Source organism: Salvelinus alpinus, chromosome 17, assembly GCF_045679555.1.
Source record: "Salvelinus alpinus chromosome 17, SLU_Salpinus.1, whole genome shotgun sequence".
Taxonomy (NCBI): domain Eukaryota; kingdom Metazoa; phylum Chordata; class Actinopteri; order Salmoniformes; family Salmonidae; genus Salvelinus; species Salvelinus alpinus.
Window position 1 is genome coordinate 42,162,754 of NC_092102.1, and position 27,495 is coordinate 42,190,248.

The 27,495-nt window shown below is 44.5% G+C and overlaps 1 protein-coding gene across 2 annotated transcripts in view; it reads left to right on the forward strand.

Annotated features, from left to right (window-relative positions):
- kcnd3 (potassium voltage-gated channel, Shal-related subfamily, member 3) overlaps positions 1–27,495 on the forward strand; it is a 319,705-nt gene that overhangs the window by 285,780 nt on the left and 6,430 nt on the right. The window contains exons 4-7 of one of the 2 annotated variants that reach the window (XM_071348979.1): positions 1,903–2,004; positions 9,623–9,655; positions 9,875–9,967; positions 10,239–10,489. In XM_071348979.1, the coding sequence (XP_071205080.1) occupies positions 1,903–2,004; positions 9,623–9,655; positions 9,875–9,967; positions 10,239–10,489 (479 nt within the window). The remainder of the gene's footprint in view (positions 1–1,902; positions 2,005–9,622; positions 9,656–9,874; positions 9,968–10,238; positions 10,490–27,495) is intronic. The other variant, XM_071348980.1, reaches the window with a different exon arrangement.

The following is a 27,495-nucleotide window of genomic DNA, read 5'->3' on the forward strand; positions in this document are numbered from 1 at the left end:
GTGGTGTTGGTAAGAGGCCAACCTCTTACTAACAGAAAGAGAGAGAGAGAGAGTGACAGAGAGAGAGAGAGAGAGAGAGAGAGAAAGAGAGAGACAGAGAGAGAGTGGTATGGAAAGCTGTCTGATGACGTGACTCGCTCTAAATCCATTTTCGCTACAGCCCAGTGCTTCCTTCCTTCAGTCTCTCGCACACACACCATGCTTTCCATTTTCACAAATCTGCAGTGGGAGGTGTGTGTGGGGGGGGGGGGATACCTACTCAGATGTGGTTCTCTGCTGAGCAGTTGTTCCAGGGCAGGCCTTGAGGCATCTCTTTCTGCTCTACTTCCTACTAATCCAAATACAGTACCACTCTCTCTTTCTGCTTTTAATATTCGTCATAGTAGCTTTTTAAGTTCTCCTCACCAGGTGTTGTGCTGAGGAGTTTAAAACTTAACTTGGAAGTTTAGTTTCTCTTGAAGTTAAGTTTCTCTGAGCTGTAGGCTATTCATTGGAAGTATTGCAGTCTACCAAAGGTGGCCGGTGCCACCTTAATTGGGGAGGACGGGCTAATAGTAATGGCTGAAGCGGAATACATGGAATGGAATCAAACACCAGTTTTTTTTTTATACCAACCATTATTATGAGCTGTCGATGCTCTAGCTTTGTGTTCATGTTCCTTGTGTGTAATAAATACATGAATGAATGAATTAATAAAAGCCAGCAATGATGGCTTGCAATGATGCTTCAGCAGAAATCCATCCTCAAAATCTGTCCTGCCTCTCTGCACTGTCTGAGAGCAAATTTGAACCAGAGACACAGGTTCTGGGTTCCAGTGGCCCTAAATACTCTCTCTCCCCCCCATCCCTGCTCACTCTCAATAAAAGTGGATACATTCTAGCAGGGTATGTTTTCACACCTCCTCCATTACCCCCAGTAACCATTTCCACGTTGGCTGGAAGTGTTTGCCTGGTGACCCCAGAGAGCCGATCTCATTGGCTGAGCTCAGAGCGAGACGAGGAAGAGGGTCATCCTAGAGACCTCTGGGATGTCTAAGCTGGCACAAAGGAGCATGCGAGAGGGAGGGGCAGAGAGGCCAGGAGAGAGGTACAGTAACAGATAAGGAGAGAAAGAAAAAAAGAGAGTGAGACAAAAGATTGAGAGGAAAAAACTATTATAAAAGTGAGAGGATGGAGTGCAGAGAGAACAGAGAGAACAGCATGGAGAGGAGGAGGCGTGTGTGTGTGCAAGAACACCTCTGCTTAATACCTGTCTCTGGGAGCATAAACAAGATTGAGAATGCTGGCCAGCTTGTCTGAGCTGAAACTCTTGCCAGACCTTTTGCAAGCAGACATTGTGTATTGTTTGTTATTGACGCATTGAGAAATCACATTGCCTTCTTTTGCTCCTTCTTTTGTCTCTCTGTCTCTGTCCTTGACAGGAGAGAGAGAGAGAGAGAGAGAGAGAGAGAGAGAGAGAGAGAGAGAGAGAGAGAGAGAGAGAGAGAGAGAGAGAGAGAGAGAGAGACAGAGAGACAGAGAGAGAAAGAGAGAGAGGTCGCTGCACACCAACCCTCCTCATACTGTGTTTCCTGTAGATGAGAAGAGACATATGCAGACAGACATACACACTGTTGGTTAGGGTTGTAGTCGTAACACTTTAAGGCAGTGGACATTTCATTGATTTATTCTACATAAACAAAAGCAATGCATTTCAAGGCGCAATTCAGCAAGTCTATTACACAAGAATCACAGACTGCAATATTAAACATTGAAAAGACATTACCCTCCTAATATGTGCTTTTGTATGCATTGATATCAGGTTTGCATCAAACGTTTGCGCTGTGCATAGCCATTTGGATTTAACCTGGTTGGTGGTGTGAGGGGACTGATCTTTGGTTTCCATGGTTTCTCTGTCTTCCAGAAAGCACGTCTGGCCAGGATACGAATATCCAAGACAGGAAGCTCTAATGCCTTCCTCCACAGCAAACGGAATGGCCTCTTCAGCGAAGCCTTGGAGCTCACGGTAAGAGAACACTCAATACAACCACCATTGACTGTACTAGTCTGATTTTGTCGTTAGGAGCCCATCCCCCTCCACAACACTTCTGGACTCAAAGAACTCAAATACTCACACCGCACGACCCCTTTAACTCACACTCTCTAAAACCCAGCCCAGTCACAACAGTAGAATTCTGTATGTTTGCCCTGAAAGTGTTTATACATCGGAGTGACACTTCCCCCCGTGGGATAGACTCTTAAGTACCAGATCACATAATCACACTTTGACTGCACTTCATTCAATCAAATCAAATATATTTATAAAGCCCTTACATCAGCTGATATATCAAAGTGCTGTACAGAAACCCAGCCTGAAACCCCAAACAGCAAGCAATGCAGGTGTAGAAGCACGAACACTTTATAGATTGCATCCTTCTTCCGTCTCCTTGAGGTAATCATTGACTCATAAGTAATGGGATAGATCAAAACAAGGTTACTACATTCACCAATCCAACCTCATCGGTTATTTCCTCAAGGCAGAAAGGATAGAGAAGTCTTTATTCAAACAGGGTCCTTGTGATTCTTCTCCCTCTCCTCCTGGGTTCCTGGAAGACTAGGCCTGGCTTCTGAGAACAGCTAAATGCAGTCCTGTTAAATATGCTGTAGTGTTAATGTGAACATCTTGGTGCTCAGCTGGGATCCAGGCTGCAGGCACTAGCAGACATGTAAACACAACTCGGGTTCCTCCTCTCCTCTCCTCTGGGCTGAGACACACCAAAACACAAAGACACGTTAGCTGTCTCTGAATGTATAGCTTGTCCTTCTATACACCCATGAATTGTACTGAGATTTGACTGTGCCTCCACCACCTCTCCCACGCACTATGAAACAACTGTTAGCATGACTAAACTATAAAAACTAAAAGCTGAGCTTTTATGTTTTAGAGGTTCCAAGCAAAATGATCTCGCTGACGTCACAGGGATAAGGCAGCTGACCTTCGATACATCTGCACCACACAGAAGATGAGTCAATTGTGTCCATGTATTATGCAGCATCACCTGGTTACCTACCTGCCTGTAGTGTAGCTAATGGACCAGCCACCTGGGTGATTCACAGCAGCCCTCACACCGGTGGAGGCTGCTGAGGGGAGGACGGCTCATAAGAATGGCTGGAACTGAGCAAATGGAATGGCATCAAAACCATGTGTTTAATGTATTAGATACCATTCCACCAATTCCGCTCCAGCCATTACCACGAGCCCGTCCTCCCCAATTAAGGTGCCACTGACCTCCCGTGCCTCACACATCCTGCTGAGTCTTTGGCTTTAGTCTTTAGGAATGAGTAGGACAGGACCAGAAATAGCCTGGAGACGCAGCTGTGTCTGTGTACTGTAGCTCAGCACTGTTTAGGAGGTGAACTCTTCCCCACAGCACATAACAAAATGTGCTGCAGCACTACTCACATACACAGGGGAGGGGGGAACTACATAACAACACACAGTAAACATGGTGGAAACTCAGCCCGGTCTCATAGACTAGACGTAACATGGTACATGTAAATCCGGGACACTCAAAATAGTATGATATGTTATGTTTGGTATGGTTAAATAACACAGAAGATTACTTAAGGCAAAAACAAAAGTAGGATGGTTATTCGGGGAGGATGGGTGGGTGTATAAAGCACACCTGATTCTAATAATTAGCTGGTTGATAAGATGAATCAGGTTAGTTACAACTGGGATTGGTGCGAAAATCTGCAGGAGGGTAGCTCTCCAGGAACAGGGTTGGAGAGCCCTGCTTTAACCTAACTTCTAACCCTAACCTTAACCCCTAACCCCTAGCCTAGCTAACGTTAGCGTTAGCCACGTAGCCGCCATCTAAGGTCAGCGCCAACAAATTGGAATTCGTAACATACAGTGGGGCAAAAAAGTATTTAGTCAGCCACCAATTGTGCAAGTTCTCCCACTTAAAAAGATGAGAGAGGCCTGTAATTTTCATCATAGGTACACTTCAACTATGACAGACAAAATGAGAAAAAAAATCCAGAAAATCACATTGTAGGATTTTTTATTAATTTATTTGCAAATTATGGTGGAAAATAAGTATTTGGTCAATAACAAAAGTTTATCTCAATACTTTGTTATATACCCTTTGTTCGCAATGACAGAGGTCAAACGTTTTCTGTAAGTCTTCACAAGGTTTTCACACACTGTTGCTGGTATTTTGGCCCATTCCTCCTCTAGAGCAATGATGTTTTGGGGCTGTTGCTGGGCAACACGGACTTTCAACTCCCTCCAAAGATTTTCTATGGGGTTGAGATCTGGAGACTGGCTAGGCCACTCCAGGACCTTGAAATGCTTCTTACGAAGCCACTCCTTCGTTGCCCGGGCGGTGTGTTTGGGATCATTGTCATGCTGAAAGACCCAGCCACGTTTCATCTTCAATGCCCTTGCTGATGGAAGGAGGTTTTCACTCAAAATCTCACGATACATGGCCCCATTCATTCTGTCCTTTACACGGATCAGTCGTCCTGGTCCCTTTGCAGAAAAACAGCCCCAAGTCATGATGTTTCCACCCCCATGCTTCACAGTAGGTATGGTGTTCTTTGGATGCAACTCAGCATTCTTTGTCCTCCAAACATGACGAGTTGAGTTTTTACCAAAAAGTTCTATTTTGATTTCATCTGACCATATGACATTCTCCCAATCTTCTTCTGGATCATCCAAATGCTCTCTAGCAAACTTCAGACGGGCCTGGACATGTACTGGCTTAAGCAGGGGGACACGTCTGGCACTGCAGGATTTGAGTCCCTGGCGGCGTAGTGTGTTACTGATGGTAGGCTTTGTTACTTTGGTCCCAGCTCTCTGCAGGTCATTCACTAGGTCCCCCCGTGTGGTTCTGGGATTTTTGCTCACCGTTCTTGTGATCATTTTGACCCCACGGGGTGAGATCTTGCGTGGAGCCCCAGATCGAGGGAGATTATCAGTGGTCTTGTATGTCTTCCATTTCCTAATAATTGCTCCCACAGTTGATTTCTTCAAACCAAGCTGCTTACCTATTGCAGATTCAGTCTTCCCAGCCTGGTGCAGGTCTACAATTTTGTTTCTGGTGTCCTTTGACAGCTCTTTGGTCTTCGCCATAGTGGAGTTTGGAGTGTGACTGTTTGAGGTTGTGGACAGGTGTCTTTTATACTGATAACAAGTTCAAACAGGTGCCATTAATACAGGTAACGAGTGGAGGACAGAGGAGCCTCTTAAAGAAGAAGTTACAGGTCTGTGAGAGCCAGAAATCTTTCTTGTTTGTAGGTGACCAAATACTTATTTTCCACCATAATTTGCAAATAAATTCATTAAAAATCCTACAATGTGATTTTCTGGATTTTTTTTCTCATTTTGTCTGTCATAGTTGAAATGTACCTATGATGAAAATTACAGGCCTCTCTCATCTTTTTAAGTGGGAGAACTTGCACAATTGGTGGCTGACTAAATACTTTTTTGCCCCACTGTATCATACGTTTTGCAATATTCGTAACATATCATACGTTTTGCAATATTCGTAACATATTATAAGAATTGCAATTCGTAACAATTTGTATGAATTGTAATTCGTAACAGATCATACATTTACATCCGTAAATTTATACATACAGTGCATTCAGAAAGTAGTCATACCCTTTGACTTATTCCACATTTTGTTGTGTTACAGCCTGAATTCAAATATGGATTGAATACATTTTTTGCTCACCCATCTACACACAATAGCCTATAATGACAAAGTGAAAACATGTTTTTAGTAATTTTAGCAAATTTATTGAAAATGAAATACAGAAATATCTCATTTATAGAGTTATTCACACCCCTGAGTCAATACATGTTAGAATCACATTTGGCAGTGATTACAGCTGTGAGTCTTTCTGGGTAAATCTCTAAGAGCTTTCAACACCTGGATTGTGAAACATTTGCATATTATAATTTTTTTAATTCTTCAATCTCTGTCAAATTGGTTGTTGACCATTGCTCGACAACCATTTTCTGGTCTTGCCATAGATTTTCAGACCGATTTACATCAAAACTGTAACTAGGCCACTCCGGAACATTCAATGTCATCTTGGTAAGCAACTCCAGTGTATATTTGGCCTTATGTTTTAGGTTATTTTCCTGCTGAAAGGTGAATTTTTCTCCCAGTGTCTGTTGGAAAGCAAACTGAACAAGGGTTTCCTTTAGGGTTTTTCCTGTGCTTAGTTCTATTGCATTTCTTTTTATAAAAAAAACTCCCTAGTCCTTGCTGATGACAAGCATACCCATAACATGATGCAGCCACCACCATGCTTGAAAAGTGGTACTCAGTGATGTGTTTGCCCCAAACATAACGCTTTGTATTCAGGACATGAAGTTCATTTCTTTGCCACATTTTTTGCAGTTTTACTTTAGTGCCTTATTGCAAACAGGATGCATGTTTTGGAATATTTGTATTCTGTACAGGATTCCTTCTTTTCACTCTCATTTAGGTTAGTATTGTGGAGTTACTACAATGTTGTTGATCCATCCTCAGTTTTCTGCTATCACCAATGGCCTCATGGTGAAGTCCCTCAGCAGTGTCCTTCCTCTCCGGCAACTGAGTTAGGAAGGACGCCTGTATCGTGTAGTAAATGGATGTATTGATACACCATCCAAAGTGTCATTAATAATGTCACCATGCTCAAAGCAGTATTCAATGTCTACCAATAGGTCCCCTTCCTTGTAAGGCATTGGAAAACCTCCCTGGTCTTTGTTTGAAATGCACTGCTCGTCTGAGGGACCTTACAGATAATTAATTGTATGTGTAGGGTACAGAGATGAGTTAGTCATTAAAAAATCACGTTAATCACTATAATTGCACACAGAGTGAGTCCATGCAACCTTTTATGTGACTTGTTAAGCACATTTTTACTCCTGAACTCATTTAGGCTTGCCATAACAAAGGGGCTGAATACTTATTGTCTCAATACATTTCAGCTTTTTTATCTTTTTTTTTCTTCTAAAAAAAACATAATTCCACTTGGACATTATGGGGTGTTGTGTAGGCCAGTGACTCAACATCTACATTTAATACATTTTAAATTCAGGCTGGAACACAACAAAAATGTGGAAAAAGTCAAGGGGTGTGAATACTTTCTGAAATGTAACATATCATGCAAAATGGAGTGTCCCGGATTTACATGTACTATATTGCATCTACCAGTGAGTCCAGGTTGGGAAACTAAACGTTAAAATGATTCAAGCCTGTATTGTTTACCAGTGAGTCCAGGTTGGGAAACTAAATGTTAAAATGATTCAAGCCTGTATTGTTTACCAGTGTGTCCAGGTTGGGAAACTAAACGTTAAAATTATTAAAGCCTGTATTGTTTACCAGTGAGTCCAGGTTGGGAAACTAAACGTTAAAATGATTAAAGCCTGTATTGTTTTCAGCAATGAAAAATAGTAAAGGTAGATTTTAGGTGGTGTGATGTTTATACATTTTAACAAGCCAAACAAAGGGGTTTGTCAGGGATTGCAGTGTGCTGTCCTGTCAGCCCTGACTGATGCAACCCAGTGAAAGTTTACAGTTTGCATACGTAACAGTGTTGCTTCTGGCCCTCTCCTTGCCCCAAGCTGGGTTTGAACCAGGGACCCTATGAACACATCAACCAACACCCGCGAATCATCATTACCTATCGCTCCACAAAAGCCTTGGCCCTTGCAGGGCAAGGGAAACAACTATTTCAAGGTCTCAGAGCGAGTGACGGCAACGATTGAACCGCTACTAGGCCGGTGCTAACCACCTAGCCATTTCACACCTGTTATACGTATCTGGAGGAAAGAGCTTCCCCCATTTTCTCTGACTGACATCACACTGCAATCTAGTAAATAGTGAGTTTTAGAGGCCTACTGCCCCTCTATATCTAGCCTGAGGCATACTACAGACCAAACATTCTACGTACTAATTTATTTATGTAGTTGACATAAATTAATGAACATTGTAATCAACATTAATCAACTTTTGAGCCAAACACCCAGCCGTCTGGCCCTCTAGGCTGTTGCTCCTGCTCCCTCAGCCCATAGCTATAGCCAGTAGCATCAGCCCAGACAGAGCCCATAGCTATAGCCAGTAGCATCAGCCCAGACAGAGCCCATAGCTATAGCCAGTAGCATCAGCCCAGACAGAGCCCATAGCTATAGCCAGTAGCATCAGCCCAGACAGAGCCCAGAGACATAGCCAGCAGCATCAGCCCAGACAGAGCCCATAGCTATAGCCAGTAGCATCAGCCCAGACAGAGCCCAGAGACATAGCCAGCAGCATCAGCCCAGACAGAGCTCATAGCTATAGCCAGTAGCATCAGCCCAGACAGAGCCCATAGCTATAGCCAGTAGCATCAGCCCAGACAGAGCCCAGAGACATAGCCAGCAGCATCAGCCCAGACAGAGCCCATAGCTATAGCCAGTAGCATCAGCCCAGACAGAGCCCAGAGACATAGCCAGCAGCATCAGCCCAGACAGAGCCCAGAGATATAGCCAGTAGCATCAGCCCAGACAGAGCCCAGAGACATAGCCAGTAGCATCAGCCCAGACAGAGCCCAGAGACATAGCCAGCAGCATCAGCCCAGACAGAGCTCATAGCTATAGCCAGTAGCATCAGCCCAGACTGAGCCCAGAGACATAGCCAGCAGCATCAGCCCAGACAGAGCCCATAGCTATAGCCAGTAGCATCAGCCCAGACAGAGCCCAGAGACATAGCCAGCAGCATCAGCCCAGACAGAGCCCAGAGATATAGCCAGTAGCATCAGCCCAGACAGAGCCCAGAGACATAGCCAGCAGCATCAGCCCAGACAGAGCCCAGAGACATAGCCAGCAGCATCAGCCCAGACAGAGCCCAGAGATATAGCCAGTAGCAGCAGCCCAGACAGAGCCCAGAGATATAGCCAGCAGCATCAGCCCAGACAGAGCCCAGAGACATAGCCAGTAGCAGCAGCCCAGACAGAGCCCAGAGATATAGCCAGCAGCATCAGCCCAGACAGAGCCCAGAGATATAGCCAGCAGCATCAGCCCAGACAGTGCCCAGAGATATAGTCAGTAGTAGCAGCCCAGACAGAGTCCAGAGATATAGCCAGCAGCATCAGCCCAGACAGAGTCCAGAGATATAGCCAGCAGCATCAGCCCAGACAGAGTCCAGAGATATAGCCAGCAGCATCAGCCCAGACAGAGTCCAGAGATATAGCCAGCAGCATCAGCCCAGACAGAGCCCAGAGATATAGCCAGCAGCATCAGCCCAGACAGAGCCCAGAGATATAGCCAGTAGCAGCCCAGAACCCAGAGATATAGCCAGTAGTAGCAGCCCAGAACCCAGAGATATAGTCAGTAGTAGCAGCCCAGAACCCAGAGATATAGTCAGTAGTAGCAGCCCAGAACCCAGAGATATAGTCGGTAGCAGCAGCCCACTCAGACAATCTGACTCAGAGAAGAGGGCGTCGTGCCCCACAAACACAGAACAAACCACTCCCACATTTACACTCACGCTCTCTCCCTCCTTCACACACACACACACTGAGCGCTCATTATACTGAAATGAAAACCTAGTAAAACTCTACCTGTGTGTCTTTTTGTCTCCTCTTTCACCTTTGACCTGAAGCAACTTCCTTACAAGATGAACCTTTCAGACCAGGTACAGAGACAGCAAACAGACACACACAACACCTAGAAACCCCTCTATCTGTTGGCAACACGGTGGAGCATTTTCACTCACAGTGTGTGTGTGTGTGTGTGTGTGTGTGTGTGTGTGTGTGTGTGTGTGTGTGTGTGTGTGTGTGTGTGTGTGTGTGTGTGTGTGTGTGTGTGTGTGTGTGTGTGTGTGTGTGTGTGTGTGTGTGTGTGTGTGTTGCAGAGTTCCACTGAGGAGGAGCAGCAGCTGAGCAAGAACCAGTCTCTATTAGAGAGCCAACACCACCACCTGCTGCATTGTCTGGAGAAAACCACAGTGAGTACACACACACACACACACACACACACACACACACACACACACACACACACACAAGGTGACAAGCACATCAAACAAGAAAAAACTCAATGTTAAATATATTTGTTTTTTTATCAAATGTAAAATAATATTAAAATCAGACTCCCAACAGACATGAATTTGAGATAAATGTGTTTTTCAGATGTCCCTCCTGTTCTCTTTCATCCTCTCTCTCTCTCTCTCTCTCTCGCCCTTCCCCCTCTCTTCCCCTCTCTCTTCCTCTCTGTAGAATCATGAGTTTGCAGATGAGCTGTGTTATGAGCAGAGCTACCTGGAGGGGGCACTCCAGAGCTACCCGTCTCAAAGCCCCTCCCTCTCCAGCCAAGAAGGCATGACGGGCACCTGCTGTACCCGCCACACCAAGAGGAACCACGCCCCTTTACCCAACTCCAGTATTCCCACGTGCGCCCTCTCACACACACACCCTCATCATAACCTACAGGAGCTCAGCACTATCCACATCCAGCCCCTCAACACCAGGTGAGCTTTAAGCACTGACCAGAAGTCAGGTTTAACACTAAATATGGTAATATTATCAGGGCTACACTATTACTACTGACCCAGAGTCAGTCCGACGGTTAAAACAAGCCCATACTGTGAGCTTATGCTATGGAAAAAAAATCATTAATTGGTTGACACCCAAGTCCATTACTAAAGACAATGATATCTAGAATGCCAAATGGCTGTTAATTTCTCTCTGATATTTTGCTTTTCTCCAGTGATGCTGGTATGTCAGGTGCTACCAACTGACGTATCCCTGTCATAGTGTATTACATTGAGTCTTTCATGGGCTCAGCAGCAATATACCTTCCTCTGTCATTTTACTTTATTTGATTCATTCTGTCATAATATGTTCCTCTTTTCCAAATCACTATGAATTAACAGACTTATTTCCAAACACTTGTCAATATTAAACATCCTATTAAGGTGTGAGACATTCATTAGAACTGTTATGGCTCCATGGGTTGATGAGGAATTGAACAACTGTATGGCTGAAAGAGATGGGGCAAAAGGAGTGGCTAGTAAGTCTGGCTGCACATCTGACTGGCTTACTTACTGCAAATTGAGAAATTGTGTGACTAAACTTGACAAAAATAAGAAGAAACTGTATTATGAAGCCAAGATCAATGATATAAAGAATGATGGAAATTCAACTCCATCTTTCATTGAATCAGATTACAAAACCAATTATTCATCACAAAACCAATTGATGTTGCACATTATTATAATGATTACTTAAATTGGCACAGTGGGCAAACTTAAGCAGGAAATGCCAACAACAAACAGTGAGCCATCGTATTCATGAATACAAAAACCAACTGAATGAAAAGCATTGTAAGTTTGAATTCTGTAAAGTTAGCGTGGGACAGGTGGGGAAATTATTGTTATCGATCAATAATGACAAACCTCCTGGCATTGACAATTTAGATGGAAGGCTACTGAGGATGGTAGCTGACTCTATGGCCACTCCTATATGTCATATCTTTAATCTGAGTCTAGAGGAAGGTTTGTCCTCAGGCCTGGAGGGAAGCCAATGTCATTCCGCTACCCAAGAGTGATAAAGCGGCCTTTCCTGGTTCTAACAGCAGACCAATCAGCTTGCTGCCAGCTCTTAGCAAACTTTTGGGAAAAAATGTTATGGACCAAATAACATTCTATTTCTCTCTAAACAAATTGACAACAGACTTTCAGCATGCTTATAGAGAAGGGCACTCAACACTGACACAAATGACTGATGATTGGTTGAAATTAATTGATAATAAGAAGATTTTGTGTGCTGTACTGTTAGATTTCAGTGCAGACTTTGATATTATTGACCATGACCTGTTATGTTTCAAATCAAATCAAATTTATTTATATAGCCCTTCTTACATCAGCTGATATCTCAAAGTGCTGTACAGAAACCCAGCCTAAAACCCCAAACAGCAAGCAATGCAGGTGTAGAAGCACGGTGGCTAGGAAAAACTCCCTAGAAAGGCCAAAACCAGGCTATGAGGGGTGGAACCAGGCTATGAGGGGTGGCCAGTCCTCTTCTGGCTGTGCCGGGTGGAGATTATAACAGAACATGGCCAAGATGTTAAAATGTTCATAAATGGTCAAATAATAATAATCACAGTAGTTGTCGAGGGTGCAGCAAGTCAGCACCTCAGGAGTAAATGTCAGTTGGCTTTCATAGCCGATCATTAAGAGTATCTCTACCGCTCCTGCTGTCTCTAGAGAGTTGAAAACAGCAGGTCTGGGACAGGTAGCATGTCCGGTGAACAGGTCAGGGTTCCATAGCCGCAGGCAGAACAGTTGAAACTGGAGCAGCAGCACGACCAGGTGGACTGGGGACAGCAAGGAGTCATCAAGCCAGGTAGTCCTGAGGCATGGTCCTAGCGCTCAGGTCCTCCGAGAGAGAGAAAGAAAAAGAGAGAGAGAGAATTAGAGTGAGCATACTTATATTCACACAGGACACCGGATAAGACAGGAGAAGTACTCCAGATATAACAAACTGACCCTAGCCCCCCGACACATAAACTACTGCAGCATAAATACTGGAGGCTGAGATAGGAGAGGTCAGGAGACACTGTGGCCCCATCCGATGATAACCCCCGGACAGGGCCAAACAGGCAGGATATAACCCCACCCACTTTGCCAAAGCACAGCCCCCACATCACTAGAGGGATATCTTCAACCACCAACTTACCATCCTGAGACAAGGCCGAGTATAGCCCACAAAGATCTCCGCCACGGCACAACCCAAGGGGGGGCGCCAACCCAGACAGGAAGACCACGTCAGTGACTCAACCCACTCAAGTGACGCACCCCTCCTAGGGACGGCATGAAAGAGCACCAGTAAGCCAGTGACTCAGCCCCTGTAATAGGGTTAGAGGCAGAGAATCCCAGTGGAGAGAGGGGAACCGGCCAGGCAGAGACAGCAAGGGCAGTTCGTTGCTCCAGAGCCTTTCCGTTCACCTTCACACTCCTGGGCCAGACTACACTCAATCATATGACCCACTGAAGAGATGAGTCTTCAGTAAAGACTTAAAAGTTGAGACCGAGTCTGCGTCTCTCACATGGGTAGGCAGACCATTCCATAAAAATGGAGCTCTATAGGAGAAAGCCCTGCCTCCAGCTGTTTGCTTAGAAATTCTAGGGACAATTAGGAGGCCTGCGTCTTGTGACCGTAGCGTACGTGTAGGTATGTACGGCAGGACCAAATCGGAAAGATAGGTAGGAGCAAGCCCATGTAATGCTTTGTAGGTTAGCAGTACAACCTTGAAATCAGCCCTTGCCTTAACAGGAAGCCAGTGTAGGGAGGCTAGCACTGTTTAATGCCTTTTCAACTTCTGCCATATTGTGTTTTCAGAGCCATCTATCTAATAGAACTCAAAGGGTGTTATTTAATGGAAGCTTCTCTAATGTCAAACATGTAGAGTGTGGTGTACCGCAGGGCAGTTCTAGTTCATTACTGGCCACCCATTCCAAAACAGACTGCAGCTCTTTGTTAAGGGTTTCAGTGACTTCATTAGCTGTGGTTGCTGACACGTATATGGTTGAATCATCAGCATACATGGACACACAGGCTTTGTTTAATGCCGGTGGCAGGTCATTGGTAAAAATAAATAAAAAAGTAGAGGGCTGGTCTTGAACATCTCTAAAACTAAGAGCATTGTATTTGGTACAAATCATTCCCTACGCTCTAGACCTCAGCTGAATCTGATAATGCATGGTGCAGTTGTTGAACAAGTTGAGGAGACTCAATTACTTGGTGTTACCTTAGATTGTAAACTGTCATGGTCAAAACATATAGATTCAATAGTTGTAAAGATGGGGAGAGGTCTGTCCGCAAAACCGAAATGTTGTTTGTTTGGACACCACACTCCACAAAACAAGTCCTGCAGGCCCTAGTTTTGTCTTATCTTGATTATTGTCCAGCCATCTGGTCAAGTGTTGCTAAGAAAGACCTAGTTAAGCTACAGCTGGCCCAGAACAGAGGGGCATATCTTGCTCTTCATTGTAATCAGATGAGAGACTGACTGCATCACTTCTTCTTCTTATAAGAAACATTAATGTGTTGAAAATTCCAAGTTGTTTGCGTAGTCAACTTACGCACAGCTCTGACACACACACTTACCCCACCAGACATGCCACCAGGGGTCTTTTCACAGTCCCCAAATCCAGAACAAATTCAACAAAGTGTACATTATTATATAGAGCCATTATTGCATGGAACTCACTTCCATCTCATATTGCTCAAATGAACAGCAAACCTGGTTTAAAAAAACAGATAAAGCAACACCTCTCCCCTATTTGACCTAGATATTTTGTGTGTATATATTGATATGTAGGCTATTTGACCTAGATATTTTGTGTGTATATATATTGATATGTAGGCTATTTGACCTAGATATTTTGTGTGTATATATTGATATGTAGGCTATTTGACCTAGATATTTTGTGTATATATTGATATGTAGGCTATTTGACCTATATATTTTGTGTATATATATTGATATGTAGGCTATTTGACCTAGATATTTTGTGTGTACATATTGATATGTAGGCTATTTGACCTATATATTTTGTGTGTACATATTGATATGTAGGCTATTTGACCTATATATTTTGTGTGTACATATTGATATGTAGGCTATTTGACCTATATATTTTGTGTGTACATATTGATATGTAGGCTATTTGACCTATATATTTTGTGTGTATATATTGATATGTAGGCTATTTGACCTATATATTTTGTGTGTACATATTGATATGTAGGCTATTTGACCTATATATTTTGTGTGTATATATTGATATGTAGGCTATTTGACCTATATATTTTGTGTGTACATATTGATATGTAGGCTATTTGACCTATATATTTTGTGTGTACATATTGATATGTAGGCTATTTGACCTATATATTTTGTGTGTACATATTGATATGTAGGCTATTTGACCTATATATTTTGTGTGTACATATTGATATGTAGGCTATTTGACCTATATATTTTGTGTGTACATATTGATATGTAGGCTATTTGACCTATATATTTTGTGTGTACATATTGATATGTAGGCTATTTGACCTATATATTTTGTGTGTACATATTGATATGTAGGCTATTTGACCTAGATATTTTGTGTGTATATATTGATATGTAGGCTATTTGACCTAGATATTTTGTGTGTATATATTGATATGTAGGCTATTTGACCTAGATATTTTGTGTATATATTGATATGTAGGCTATTTGACCTATATATTTTGTGTATATATATTGATATGTAGGCTATTTGACCTAGATATTTTGTGTGTACATATTGATATGTAGGCTATTTGACCTATATATTTTGTGTGTACATATTGATATGTAGGCTATTTGACCTATATATTTTGTGTGTACATATTGATATGTAGGCTATTTGACCTATATATTTTGTGTGTACATATTGATATGTAGGCTATTTGACCTATATATTTTGTGTGTACATATTGATATGTAGGCTATTTGACCTATATATTTTGTGTGTACATATTGATATGTAGGCTATTTGACCTATATATTTTGTGTGTACATATTGATATGTAGGCTATGTGTGCCGTTTTTAAATGTATTTGTTCTGTCCTTGAGCTGTTCTTGTCTATTAATGTTCTGTATTATGTCATGTTTCATGTGGACCCCAGGAAGAGTAGCTTTGGCTTTTGCAACAGCTATTGGGGATCCTAATAAAATACCAAAAATACCCAAACATTGTGACAAGAAATAACTAGCAGGTGTACTATGCTCAAGGAGCTAGAATTTGTCAGTGCACAATTCAGCTGTGGGAACATGGCGTCTCTCAATACCAGACAACAGAAAGAGCTGGCCGCTACTATACAAGAGATTGTTTGTGAGATTACCTCTGCCCTCAACTTACAATTTGTCACGTTCTTCAAAATGAGCGGACCAAGGCGCAGCGTGCATTGAGTTCCACATCTTTTTAACACAATGTCAAACTAGAAACAGAACAACAAAACTTACAAAGAACGTGAAGTTGTAGTGCCCAAACACACTAACACAAACAATATCCCACAAAGCAGGTGGGAGATCGGGCTTCCTAAATATGGTCCCCAATTAGAGGCAACGATTACCAGCTGCCTCTAATTGTGAACCATACAAAACCACCAACATAGAAATACACATTCTAAAACACCCCCCTAGTCACACCCTGACCTAAACCACTATAGAGAATCCAAGGGCTCTCTATGGTCAGGGCGTGACAGTACCCCCCCAAAGGTGCGGACTCCAGCCGCAAAACCTGAAACCAAATGGGGAGGGTAGGGGGGGTGACTAGTGTCGGTGGCGGCTCCGGTGCCGCCCCGACCCCGGATCCGGCCATGGAGCTGGATTGAACGCCACGCCCGAACTGGGCACCGGTGCCGAGGAAGGCTCTGGCCATGGAGCTGGGTTGGACACTGCGCCTTGACTGGGCACCGGCGCCGAGGAAGGCTCTGGCCATGGAGCGGGACTGGACACCGTGCCTGGACTGGGCACCGGCGCAGAGGAAGGCTCCTGCCATGGAGCGGGACTGGACACTGTGCCTGGACTGGGCACGGGCGCAAAGGGAGGCTCCTGCCATGGAGCGGGACTAGACGCCGTGCCTGGACTGGGCACCAGCGTAGAGGAAGGCCTTGGAGCTGGACTGGACACCGTGCCTGGACTGGGCACCGGCGCAGAGGAAGGCTCCTGCCTTGGAGCTGGACTGGACGATTTGCCGGGAGGTTCCCGGACCGTTGACCGTCGCCGGGAGGTTCCCGGACCGTTGGCCGTCGCCGGAGGTTCCCGGACCGGGGACCGTCGCCGGGAGGTTCCCGGACCGTTGACCGACGCCGGAGGTTCCCGGACCGTTGGCCGTCGCCAGAGGTTCCCGGACCGGGGATCGTCGCCGGAAGCTCTGGACTATGAATGCGCACATTTACATTACATTTACATTTAAGTCATTTAGCAGACGCTCTTATCCAGAGCGACTTACAAATTGGTGCATTCACCTTATGACATCCAGTGGAACAGCCACTTTACAATAGTGCATCTAAATCTTTTAAGGGGGGGGGGGGTGAGAAGGATTACTTTATCCTATCCTAGGTATTCCTTAAAGAGGTGGGGTTTCAGGTGTCTCCGGAAGGTGGTGATTGACTCCGCTGTCCTGGCGTCGTGAGGGAGTTTGTTCCACCATTGGGGGGCCAGAGCAGCGAACAGTTTTGACTGGGCTGAGCGGGAACTGTACTTCCTCAGTGGTAGGGAGGCGAGCAGGCCAGAGGTGGATGAACGCAGTGCCCTTGTTTGGGTGTAACGCAGTGCCCTTGTTGCCCTTGTTTGGGTGTAGGGCCTGATCAGAGCCTGGAGGTACTGAGGTGCCGTTCCCCTCACAGCTCCGTAGGCAAGCACCATGGTCTTGTAGCGGATGCGAGCTTCAACTGGAAGCCAGTGGAGAGAGCGGAGGAGCGGGGTGACGTGAGAGAACTTCAGAAGGTTGAACACCAGACGGGCTGCGGCGTTCTGGATGAGTTGTAGGGGTTTAATGGCACAGGCAGGGAGCCCAGCCAACAGCGAGTTGCAGTAATCCAGACGGGAGATGACAAGTGCCTGGATTAGGACCTGCGCCGCTTCCTGTGTGAGGCAGGGTCGTACTCTGCGGATGTTGTAGAGCATGAACCTACAGGAACGGGCCACCGCCTTGATGTTAGTTGAGAACGACAGGGTGTTGTCCAGGATCACGCCAAGGTTCTTAGCGCTCTGGGAGGAGGACACAATGGAGTTGTCAACCGTGATGGCGAGATCATGGAACGGGCAGTCCTTCCCCGGGAGGAAGAGCAGCTCCGTCTTGCCGAGGTTCAGCTTGAGGTGGTGATCCGTCATCCACACTGATATGTCTGCCAGACATGCAGAGATGCGATTCGCCACCTGGTCATCAGAAGGGGGAAAGGAGAAGATTAGTTGTGTGTCGTCTGCATAGCAATGATAGGAGAGACCATGTGAGGTTATGACAGAGCCAAGTGACTTGGTGTATAGCGAGAATAGGAGAGGGCCTAGAACAGAGCCCTGGGGGACACCAGTGGTGAGAGCACGTGGTGAGGAGACAGATTCTCGCCACGCCACCTGGTAGGAGCGACCTGTCAGGTAGGACGCAATCCAAGCGTGGGCCGCGCCGGAGATGCCCAACTCGGAGAGGGTGGAGAGGAGGATCTGATGGTTCACAGTATCGAAGGCAGCCGATAGGTCTAGAAGGATGAGAGCAGAGGAGAGAGAGTTAGCTTTAGCAGTGCGGAGCGCCTCCGTGATACAGAGAAGAGCAGTCTCAGTTGAATGACTAGTCTTGAAACCTGACTGATTTGGATCAAGAAGGTCATTCTGAGAGAGATAGTGGGAGAGCTGGCCAAGGACGGCACGTTCAAGAGTTTTGGAGAGAAAAGAAAGAAGGGATACTGGTCTGTAGTTGTTGACATCGGAGGGATCGAGTGTAGGTTTTTTCAGAAGGGGTGCAACTCTCGCTCTCTTGAAGACGGAAGGGACGTAGCCAGCGGTCAGGGATGAGTTGATGAGCGAGGTGAGGTAAGGGAGAAGGTCTCCGGAAATGGTCTGGAGAAGAGAGGAGGGGATAGGGTCAAGCGGGCAGGTTGTTGGGCGGCCGGCCGTCACAAGACGCGAGATTTCATCTGGAGAGAGAGGGGAGAAAGAGGTCAGAGCACAGGGTAGGGCAGTGTGAGCAGAACCAGCGGTGTCGTTTGACTTAGCAAACGAGGATCGGATGTCGTCGACCTTCTTTTCAAAATGGTTGACGAAGTCATCTGCAGAGAGGGAGGAGGGGGGGGGAGGGGGAGGAGGATTCAGGAGGGAGGAGAAGGTGGCAAAGAGCTTCCTAGGGTTAGAGGCAGATGCTTGGAATTTAGAGTGGTAGAAAGTGGCTTTAGCAGCAGAGACAGAAGAGGAAAATGTAGAGAGGAGGGAGTGAAAGGATGCCAGGTCCGCAGGGAGGCGAGTTTTCCTCCATTTCCGCTCGGCTGCCCGGAGCCCTGCACTGGATGCCTAGTGCGTGGAGCCGGTACAGGTGGCACCGGATTGGTGACACGCACTTCAGGGCGAGTGCGGCGAGGAGGCACAGGACGTACCGGACTGGGGAGGCGCACTGGAGTCCAGATGTGTGGAGCCGGCACAGGTTTCACCAGACTGCTAACCGGATCCTCTGGTCGAATGTTGAGCAGAACACACTTGCACAACATCTCTCTCCTCTCTCAACTTCTCCATTGCCTCCCTGACGGTCTCTGGCTCTTGCCTCGGCTCGACCGGCCACCCCTTGTGCCCCCCCCAAAAAAATCTTGGGGTTGTCCTTGGGTTTTCTGTGGCCGTGAACCCTGGCGTCGTCGCTGTCCTCGATTATTACCTTCCGTCTGCAGCCAAGGAAGGGTTTTGCATCCACCCATCACTTCTTCCCATGTCCAAAACTCCTTTCCCCTTTGGGCACGCTGCTTGGTCCTGGTTTGGTGGGATATTCTGTCACGTTCTTCAAAATGAGTGGACCAAGCCGCAGCGTGCATTGAGTTCCACATCTTTTTAATACAAAGTGAAACAAAACAACAAAACTTACAAAGAACGTGAAGTCGTAGTGCCCAAACACACTAACACAAACAATATCCCACAAAGCAGGTGGGAGATCGGGCTTCCTAAATATAATCCCCAATTAGAGGCAACGATTACCAGCTGCCTCTAATTGTGAACCATACAAAACCACCAACATAGAAATACACATTCTAGAACACTCCCCTAGTCACACTCTGACCTAAACCACTATAGAGAATCCAAGGGCTCTCTATGGTCAGGGCGTGACACAATTAAAACCGGTAAATTAATCATTGGTAGTGATCACTGCTGAAGTGGATACCTATTCAACCAAAGTGGAAAGTCTGGAGAGGATAGCCAATGCGACAGACTTGGAAACAGCGCAAACTAGGTTGGAAAGGATAATCAAACTCCTAAAAGAGAAGATGGAATTCAATGTGCGGGTCAGAGGACTTGAAACTGAAGCGGGCAACCCAACTTCCTTCATGAGAAATCTTTTCTATGAACTGTCCGGGCAGGAGAGGCTGGGTCCCATGCCACTGATTAACATTGGGCATCGCACAGGTCCTCTCAGGAATGGATCTTGTCTATGATTGTACGGATCCACAGCTTTGAAGTCAAGCCGTGAATTGTTCGCCTTGCAGCGGAATCCAGGGGTCTGACCTATGTGGGGAAGTGGATCAGCATCTACTCAGACCGCTGAACTGCTAAAACAGAGTGCTGAACTGCTAAAACAGAGGGAGACCTACAAAGAAGTGAGATCCCAGCTACGCAAGCTAAACCTAAGATGCGGCTTCATCCACCCGACAAAACATATCTTGACCTTCCAGAATACAACACACACATTTTCTACTGCCAGGGAGGCTAAAGACTTCTTCGATAAGCACATCAAGTCCAACACACAAGGTGACGAGCTGACAGATCTAGGTGCTGCCATAGGACAATGATGAGGAAACCCTCGCTATTGGGTAAAAGGAACACTATTATTATTATTGCTGAGCATTGGACTTTGTCATTATTATTCAATTGCCTATGTTCCAGGACATTTAGACATTGATGACTCCACGCCAATTAATGAACAATGGATAATATATTGAAGTGCCATACAGACTGGGGTTGCTTCCTTGTGGGGCTACAGCACATTGCATCCCTATGGATTAAACTGCTTACGAAAGATGGCCAGTCCCTAAGGGGCTTCCACACAATTTATTTTTGCTTGTTTTTTTCTTTCTTCCTATGTTTAAGCTAATTTAGACCATAAATAATAAAAAAAAATGAGGATATTTGAGTTTTTCTTAGACCAAGAAAACACCCCCCCCCCCCCAAACAACAACAACAACAACAAATGGGTGGGGAATGACCAATGGGTGGGGAATGACCAATGGGTGGGGAATGACCAATGGGTGGGGAATGACCAATGGGTGGGGAATGACCAATGGGTGGGGAATGACCAATGGGTGGGTTTCCCTGTAGGCCCAGCTTTTTGTTTTATATCCATGGGCTTATTAACACTGAAGATAATAATTACATCATTAATATTATTTTATTTTTTACAATGACAACGCTAGCTATTGACTCTTGGAATGTGAAAGGCCTAAACTCACCAATTAAACGTTGTCTTGATATCCTAACAATAAACCATGTTGATATAGCAATGCTCCTAGAAACACACCTGCTCCAAAAAGACTCACATGGAACAGAAAAACATTCGTACAAACTGGCTGCTTTTTCATCAGCCCTAAACAAAACTAAAGGTGTAATCATAATGATACATAAGAAATTCAAAATTACCATCTTGGGTAAATGCAAAGACTAAGAAGGCGTAATCACTTTCCTTAAATGTATCCATAATGAAAATAAAATGGCCTTTATTCATGTGTATGCTCCAAATTCCTATGATTCATTTTCAAGTTTTTATATTCTTTGAACAGCATATTGTTATAATTAACTGAATTCCAACTGGTTATTGTACAGACATAAATGCCATTCTGGACATGCAGGACAAATCTAATAAGACCAACTACAATCCACAGGCAACCAAGGCTCTCCAACATATACTCTGTGATTACAACCTCATTGATGCCTGGCGAGCTTATAACCCTAAAGCAAAAGAGTACACTTGCTATTCAAACAGGCACAAAACATCTTCCCGAATTGATTTCATACTATTATGTACTGCTCTATTTTCTTTAATCTAGAAAATAGAAATTCAACATATGAGCATATCTAATCATCATGCCTATCACTGCCTGATACAACTTTCAGAATCTCCTAAAAGAGCCACAAGATAAAGCTTTAAAGAAGATATCAGAATTGGAAAAGTTGTTAACGACAGATTGTTCTCAACAAACACTTTTTTCAGACCAGGTAGCGACTCTTTTCAAAGTCAAAACAAACTATTGATAAAACAGAGAGCAAAATGTGGCCATCCATCGAGTTAGACTCAACGAAATTAGACCAATATCTCTCAATTCTACAGATCATGTCATCTCATTTTACGGCGACGATATCTTACTTTAGCTAGGCAATGTTCTCAATCCCTTCCAAAACATCATAGATCATTTCAGCTCTAACTCAAGTTATAAAATCAGTCTAACCAAATCTGATCTACTGCATCTCTACTTATGGAATCCCAATCATATCCCATTTTATTTCCTTCCTTAGATAAAACCATTGCCAGAAACTTTAAAGGGAAATTCCATATTTGTAATCTCCAGCACCATCCCAAAATCACCATATGTGAAAATTGTGCATGTCCATGTTTTGTAGAAAAAAAAGATAGATGAAGATACATTAAGTGTTCCAATGAAATTATCAACAAATTAATAGACAATTAGTAAGTAATACCTACCCATAATTGGTTATTCCGGAGACACCTGAAACCCCACCTCTTTAAGGAATACCTAGGATAGGATAAAGTAATCCCTCTAACCCCCCCCCCCCTTAAAAGAGTTAGATGCACTATTGTAAAGTGGTTGTTCCACTGGATATCATAAGGTGAATGCACCAATTTGTAAGTCGCTCTGGATAAGAGCGTCTGCTAAATGACTTAAATGTAAATGTAAATGATGCACACCGATGATATCATTGGAAACACTTTTAACACTTGTATCTTCCTCAATCTTTTTTTACTACAAAACATGGAAATGCTCATTTTAACATATGTGGATGTTAGGATGGAATTGTGAAATTTCCCTTTGTCAGAAATCTCAAATCAATTCAATTAGACCTCAGCAGATGGACAAATATCCCAGTTGCTTTAACCGGACGATTATCTATTGTCAAAATGAATATATTGCCACGGCTGAATTTCTGTAGTTCTATGCTTCCCTTGTCTCCCCCTTCTGGCTGTTGGGATGAAATCCATAGGGCGGTTTAAAAATGTATATGGTAAGGTAGGCGAGCCCGGATAAAATGAACTAACTTTCAAAGGGGGAAAGATGTAGGAGGACTATCCATACCAAACTTTATATTGTATTTCCAGGCACTAGCATTTCATCCAATCCTAAATTGGCTTAGACATGATTCTTCCATCCCCTGGCTGAGTATTGAGAGAAATATGGTGTCTCCTATTGCCCTGGAAGAGGTGGTCAATCAATCAATCAAATGTATTTATAAATCCCTTTTTACATCAGCCGATGTCACAAAGTGCTGTACAGAAACACAGCCTAAAACCCCAAACAGCAAGCAATGCAGATGTAGAAGCATGGTGGCTAGGAAAAACTCCCTAGAAAGGCAGGAACCTAGGAAGAAACCTAGAGAGGAACCAGGCTCTGAGGGGTGGCCAGTCCTCTTCTGGCTGTGCCCGGGTGGCGATTATAACAGTACATGGCCAAGATGTTCAAACGTTCATAGATGACCTTCAGGGTTAAATAATAATAATTACAGTGGTTGTAGAGGGTGCAACAGGTCAGCACCTCAGGAGTAAATGTCAGTTGGCTTTTCATAGCCGATCATTCACAGGTAGAGGCAGGAGGTGCGGTAGATAGACAGAGAGAGAGTCGAAAACAGCAGGTCCGAGACAAGGTAGCACGTCCGGTGAACAGGTCAGGGTTCCATAGCCGCAGGCAGCAGCACGACCAGGTGGACTGGGGACAGCAAGGAGTCATCAGGCCAGGTAGTCCTGAGGCATGGTTCTAGGGCTCAGGTTCTCCGAAAGAAGAGAGAGAGAAAGAGAGAATTAGAGGGAGCATACTTAAATTCACAGTACACCGGATAAGACCGTAGAAATACTCCAGATATAACAGACTGACCCTAGCCCCCCGACACAAACTATTGCAGCATAATTACTGGACGCTGAGACAGGAGGGGTCGGGAGACACTGTGGCCCCGTCCGATGATACCCCCGGACAGGGCCAACCAAGCAGGATATAACCCCACCCACTTTGCCAAAGCACAGCCCCCACACCACTAGACAGATATCTTCAACCACCAATTTACTACCCTGAGACAAGGCCGAGTATAGCTCACGAACATGTCCCCCACGGCACAAACCCAACCCGGACAGGAAGATCACGTCAGTGACTCAACCCACTCAAGTGACGCACCCCTCCTAGGGATGGCATGGAAGAGCACCAGTAAGCCTGTGAGTCAGCCCCCATAATAGGTTTAGAGGCAGAGAATCCCAGTGGAGAGAGGGGAACCGACCATGCAGAGACAGCAAGGGCAGTTCGTCGCTCCAGTGCCTTTCCGTTCACCTTCAAACCCCTGGGCCAGACTACACTCAATCATAGGACCTATTGAAGAAATTAGTCTTAAATGATGACTTAAAGATTGAGACCAAGTCTGCATCTCTCACATGGATAGGCAGACCTTTCCATAAAAATTGAGCTCTATAGGAGAAAGCCCTGCCTCCAGCTGTTTGCTTAGAAATTCTATGGACAATAAGGAGGCCTGTGTCTTGTGACCGTAGCGTACGTGAAGGTATGTACGGCAGGACCAAATCGGAAAGTTGTCAAGCCCATGTAATGCTTTGTAGGTTAGCAGTAAAATCTTGAAATCAGCCCTAGCCTTAACATGAAGCCAGTGTAGAAAGGCTAGCACTGGAGTAATATGATCACATTTTTTGGTTCTAGCAGCCGTGTTTAGCGCCAACTGAAGTTTATTTAGTGCTTTATCCGGGTAGCCGGAAAGTAGAGCATTGCAGTAGTCTAATCTAGAAGGGACAAAAGTATGGATACATTTTTCTGCATCATTTTTGGAGAGAAAATTTCTGATTTTGCAATGTTACGTAGATGGAAAAAAGGCTGTACTTGAAACAGTCTTGATATGTTCGTCAAAAGAGAAATCAGGGTCCAGAGTAACACCAAGGTCCTTCACAGTTTTATTTGAGACGACTGTACAACCATCAAGATTAATTGTCAGATCCAACAGAAGATCTCTTTGTTTCTTGGGGCCTAGAACTAGCATCTCTGTTTTGTCTGACTTTAAAAGTAAAACATTTGCCGCCATCCACTTCCTTATGTCTGAAATATAAGCTTCCAGGGAGGGCAATTTTGGGGCTTCACCATGTTTCATCGAAATGTACAGCTGTGTATTGTCAAGTTAACATTATGTTTCCGAATGACATCACCAAGAGGTAAAATACATAGTGAAAACATTAGTGGTCCTAAAACGGAACCTTGAGGAACACTGACATTTACAGTTGATTTGTCAGAGGACAAACCATCCACAGAGACAAACTGATATCTTTCCGACAGATAAGATCTAAACCAGGCCAGGAATTGTCCGTATAGACCAATTTGTAGACCAAATCTCTCCAAAAGATTGTGTGATCGATGGTATCAAAAGCATCGCTAAGGTCTAGGAGCACGAGGACAGATATGACATTTTTGACCAATACCGATATCTGATATTTTCCTTGCCAAAAAAAAACTACCGATATTTTATATTTTAGCTGCCTTTTAAGCATTCTAGTACAGTTAAATAGTTAACACACACACAAATGGACGCAGCGGTCTAAGGCACTGTATATCAGAACAAGAGGCATCACTATAGTCCCTGGTTCGAATCCAGGCTGTATCACATCCGGCCGTGATTGGGAGTTCCACAGGGCGAGGCACAATTGGCCCAGCGTCGTCCGGGTTTAGCCGGGGTAGGCCGTCATTGTAAATAAAAATGTGTTCTTAACTGACTTGCCTAGTTAAATAAAAGGTTACACACACACACCACACTGACCAAAAGGTTATTTTGTTGACATTTACGTATGTCCCCATTACCAGTAAAACATAATCAAAAGCTATTTCTTTCACTTACTTGCTGTGCTGTTTCGTTGTTCATTTGTTCAGATGTTTCATTCTCAACCAGGATTTCATCATACATGTCAAGCAGTGAAGTTTCAGCTCTGTTTGTCCGTGGCCTCTCTTCCTTGGTGCGCACTGTCACTGTGTCCGTTTCCATCTTGTCTAACTGTGTATGTAACATTTCATGTACACCCTGTTTCTTGTCTGCATCGAAGTAGCAGTCCTTGTACCTAGCATCGAGCATGGTGGCGACACAGTAAAGAGGCTCAGAGAGAATACCACCAAATCGCTTGTTTACAGCCCCGAGTACTTTTGTAAGTTTTAACCCCGCGGTCTGTTTGGCAGTTTTGTTGAGCAGGTGTTTCAATGCCATGACAGAGGGTATCACGTCTCCTGCAGACGCAGTTGATTAGCTTATTTCTTAGTCAGTTCATAGTCAGTTGTTCGAATGGCACCAGGAGTGTGTTCATGTTTCCATGTTTCAAACATGTTCTCAAATGCCATTGAAATGGCAGAAGCGGTATGAGAACCAGCACATTCTTGAGCATGCAATACGGCTTTCCTCTGTACGAAATCCTCGTCGACCCACTGTGCTGTCAGACTCAGCATGCTCATGGGGCTGACATCGCTGGTCCAAATGTCAGTCGTGACGCCCAAAGCAAGCAGCATAATGAATTCCATTATCTTGGCGTTAATGGATTTCGGCTTTGAGTTGTCTCGCTGAAATTGTCTTACTCTTTCAAATGACTGCTGGACTTGAACTTGTTTAGTTGTTGGAAGTGTGCGCTTAGTATTTTTCTGCTTTTATTCTGTGTAGCGCTGTATATTTCGTGGCGTCAATACATCATCTACTTACGTCATATACGTATGCACGTCAGCTTTGGCATCGGTTTTACACATCGGCGTTAAACTAGACATCTGGCCGATGCCAATGTTGGAATTTTTAGCTAATATTGTCCGATTCCGATATGCTCACAATATATATCGTGTATCCCTATGGGATTTATAAATAAATGATCTGGGTTCCCGAAATGACTGATCTTAATAAAAAAAAAAATTTAATTGGAAAGCTCATATTCTGAGCTTGCCATTAAAAAAGTATGATCCACAGATCTAATTGAATCTCAACAATCCTTTCACTGGAACAGAATGAGGAAAAATATGACCTTGGCATCCCGTAATATGAACCATCAATTTATAAATGTTAAGTTCTTCGACAGACTTTATTTCACATCATGGAAATGTTTTACGATGAGATTGGCTCCAACTCGCAACTGTTTACAGTGTCCCCTAAATCAGGTAGGCACATTCCTCCATATGATGTTGGAGTGCCCTGCAGTTTAATGCTTCTGGGGAAAAGTTACTAAATTAATTTCAAAGTGCATTATTAGATACACCCACCTAGTACCGTGTCAGACCCCCCTTTGCCTCCTGAACAGCCTGAATTCTTCAGGGCATGGAAATGTTGCTCAGTTGGTATCAAGGGACCTAACGTGTCAGGAAAACATTCCCCACACCATTACCCACCATTACCCCACCACCACCAGCCTGTACCTTTGACACCAGGCAGGAAAAGGCCATGGACTCATGCTTCTTCGGCCAAATCTACTTGCACATCCTCATCTGCACATATATCACTCCAGTGTAAATTGCTAAATTG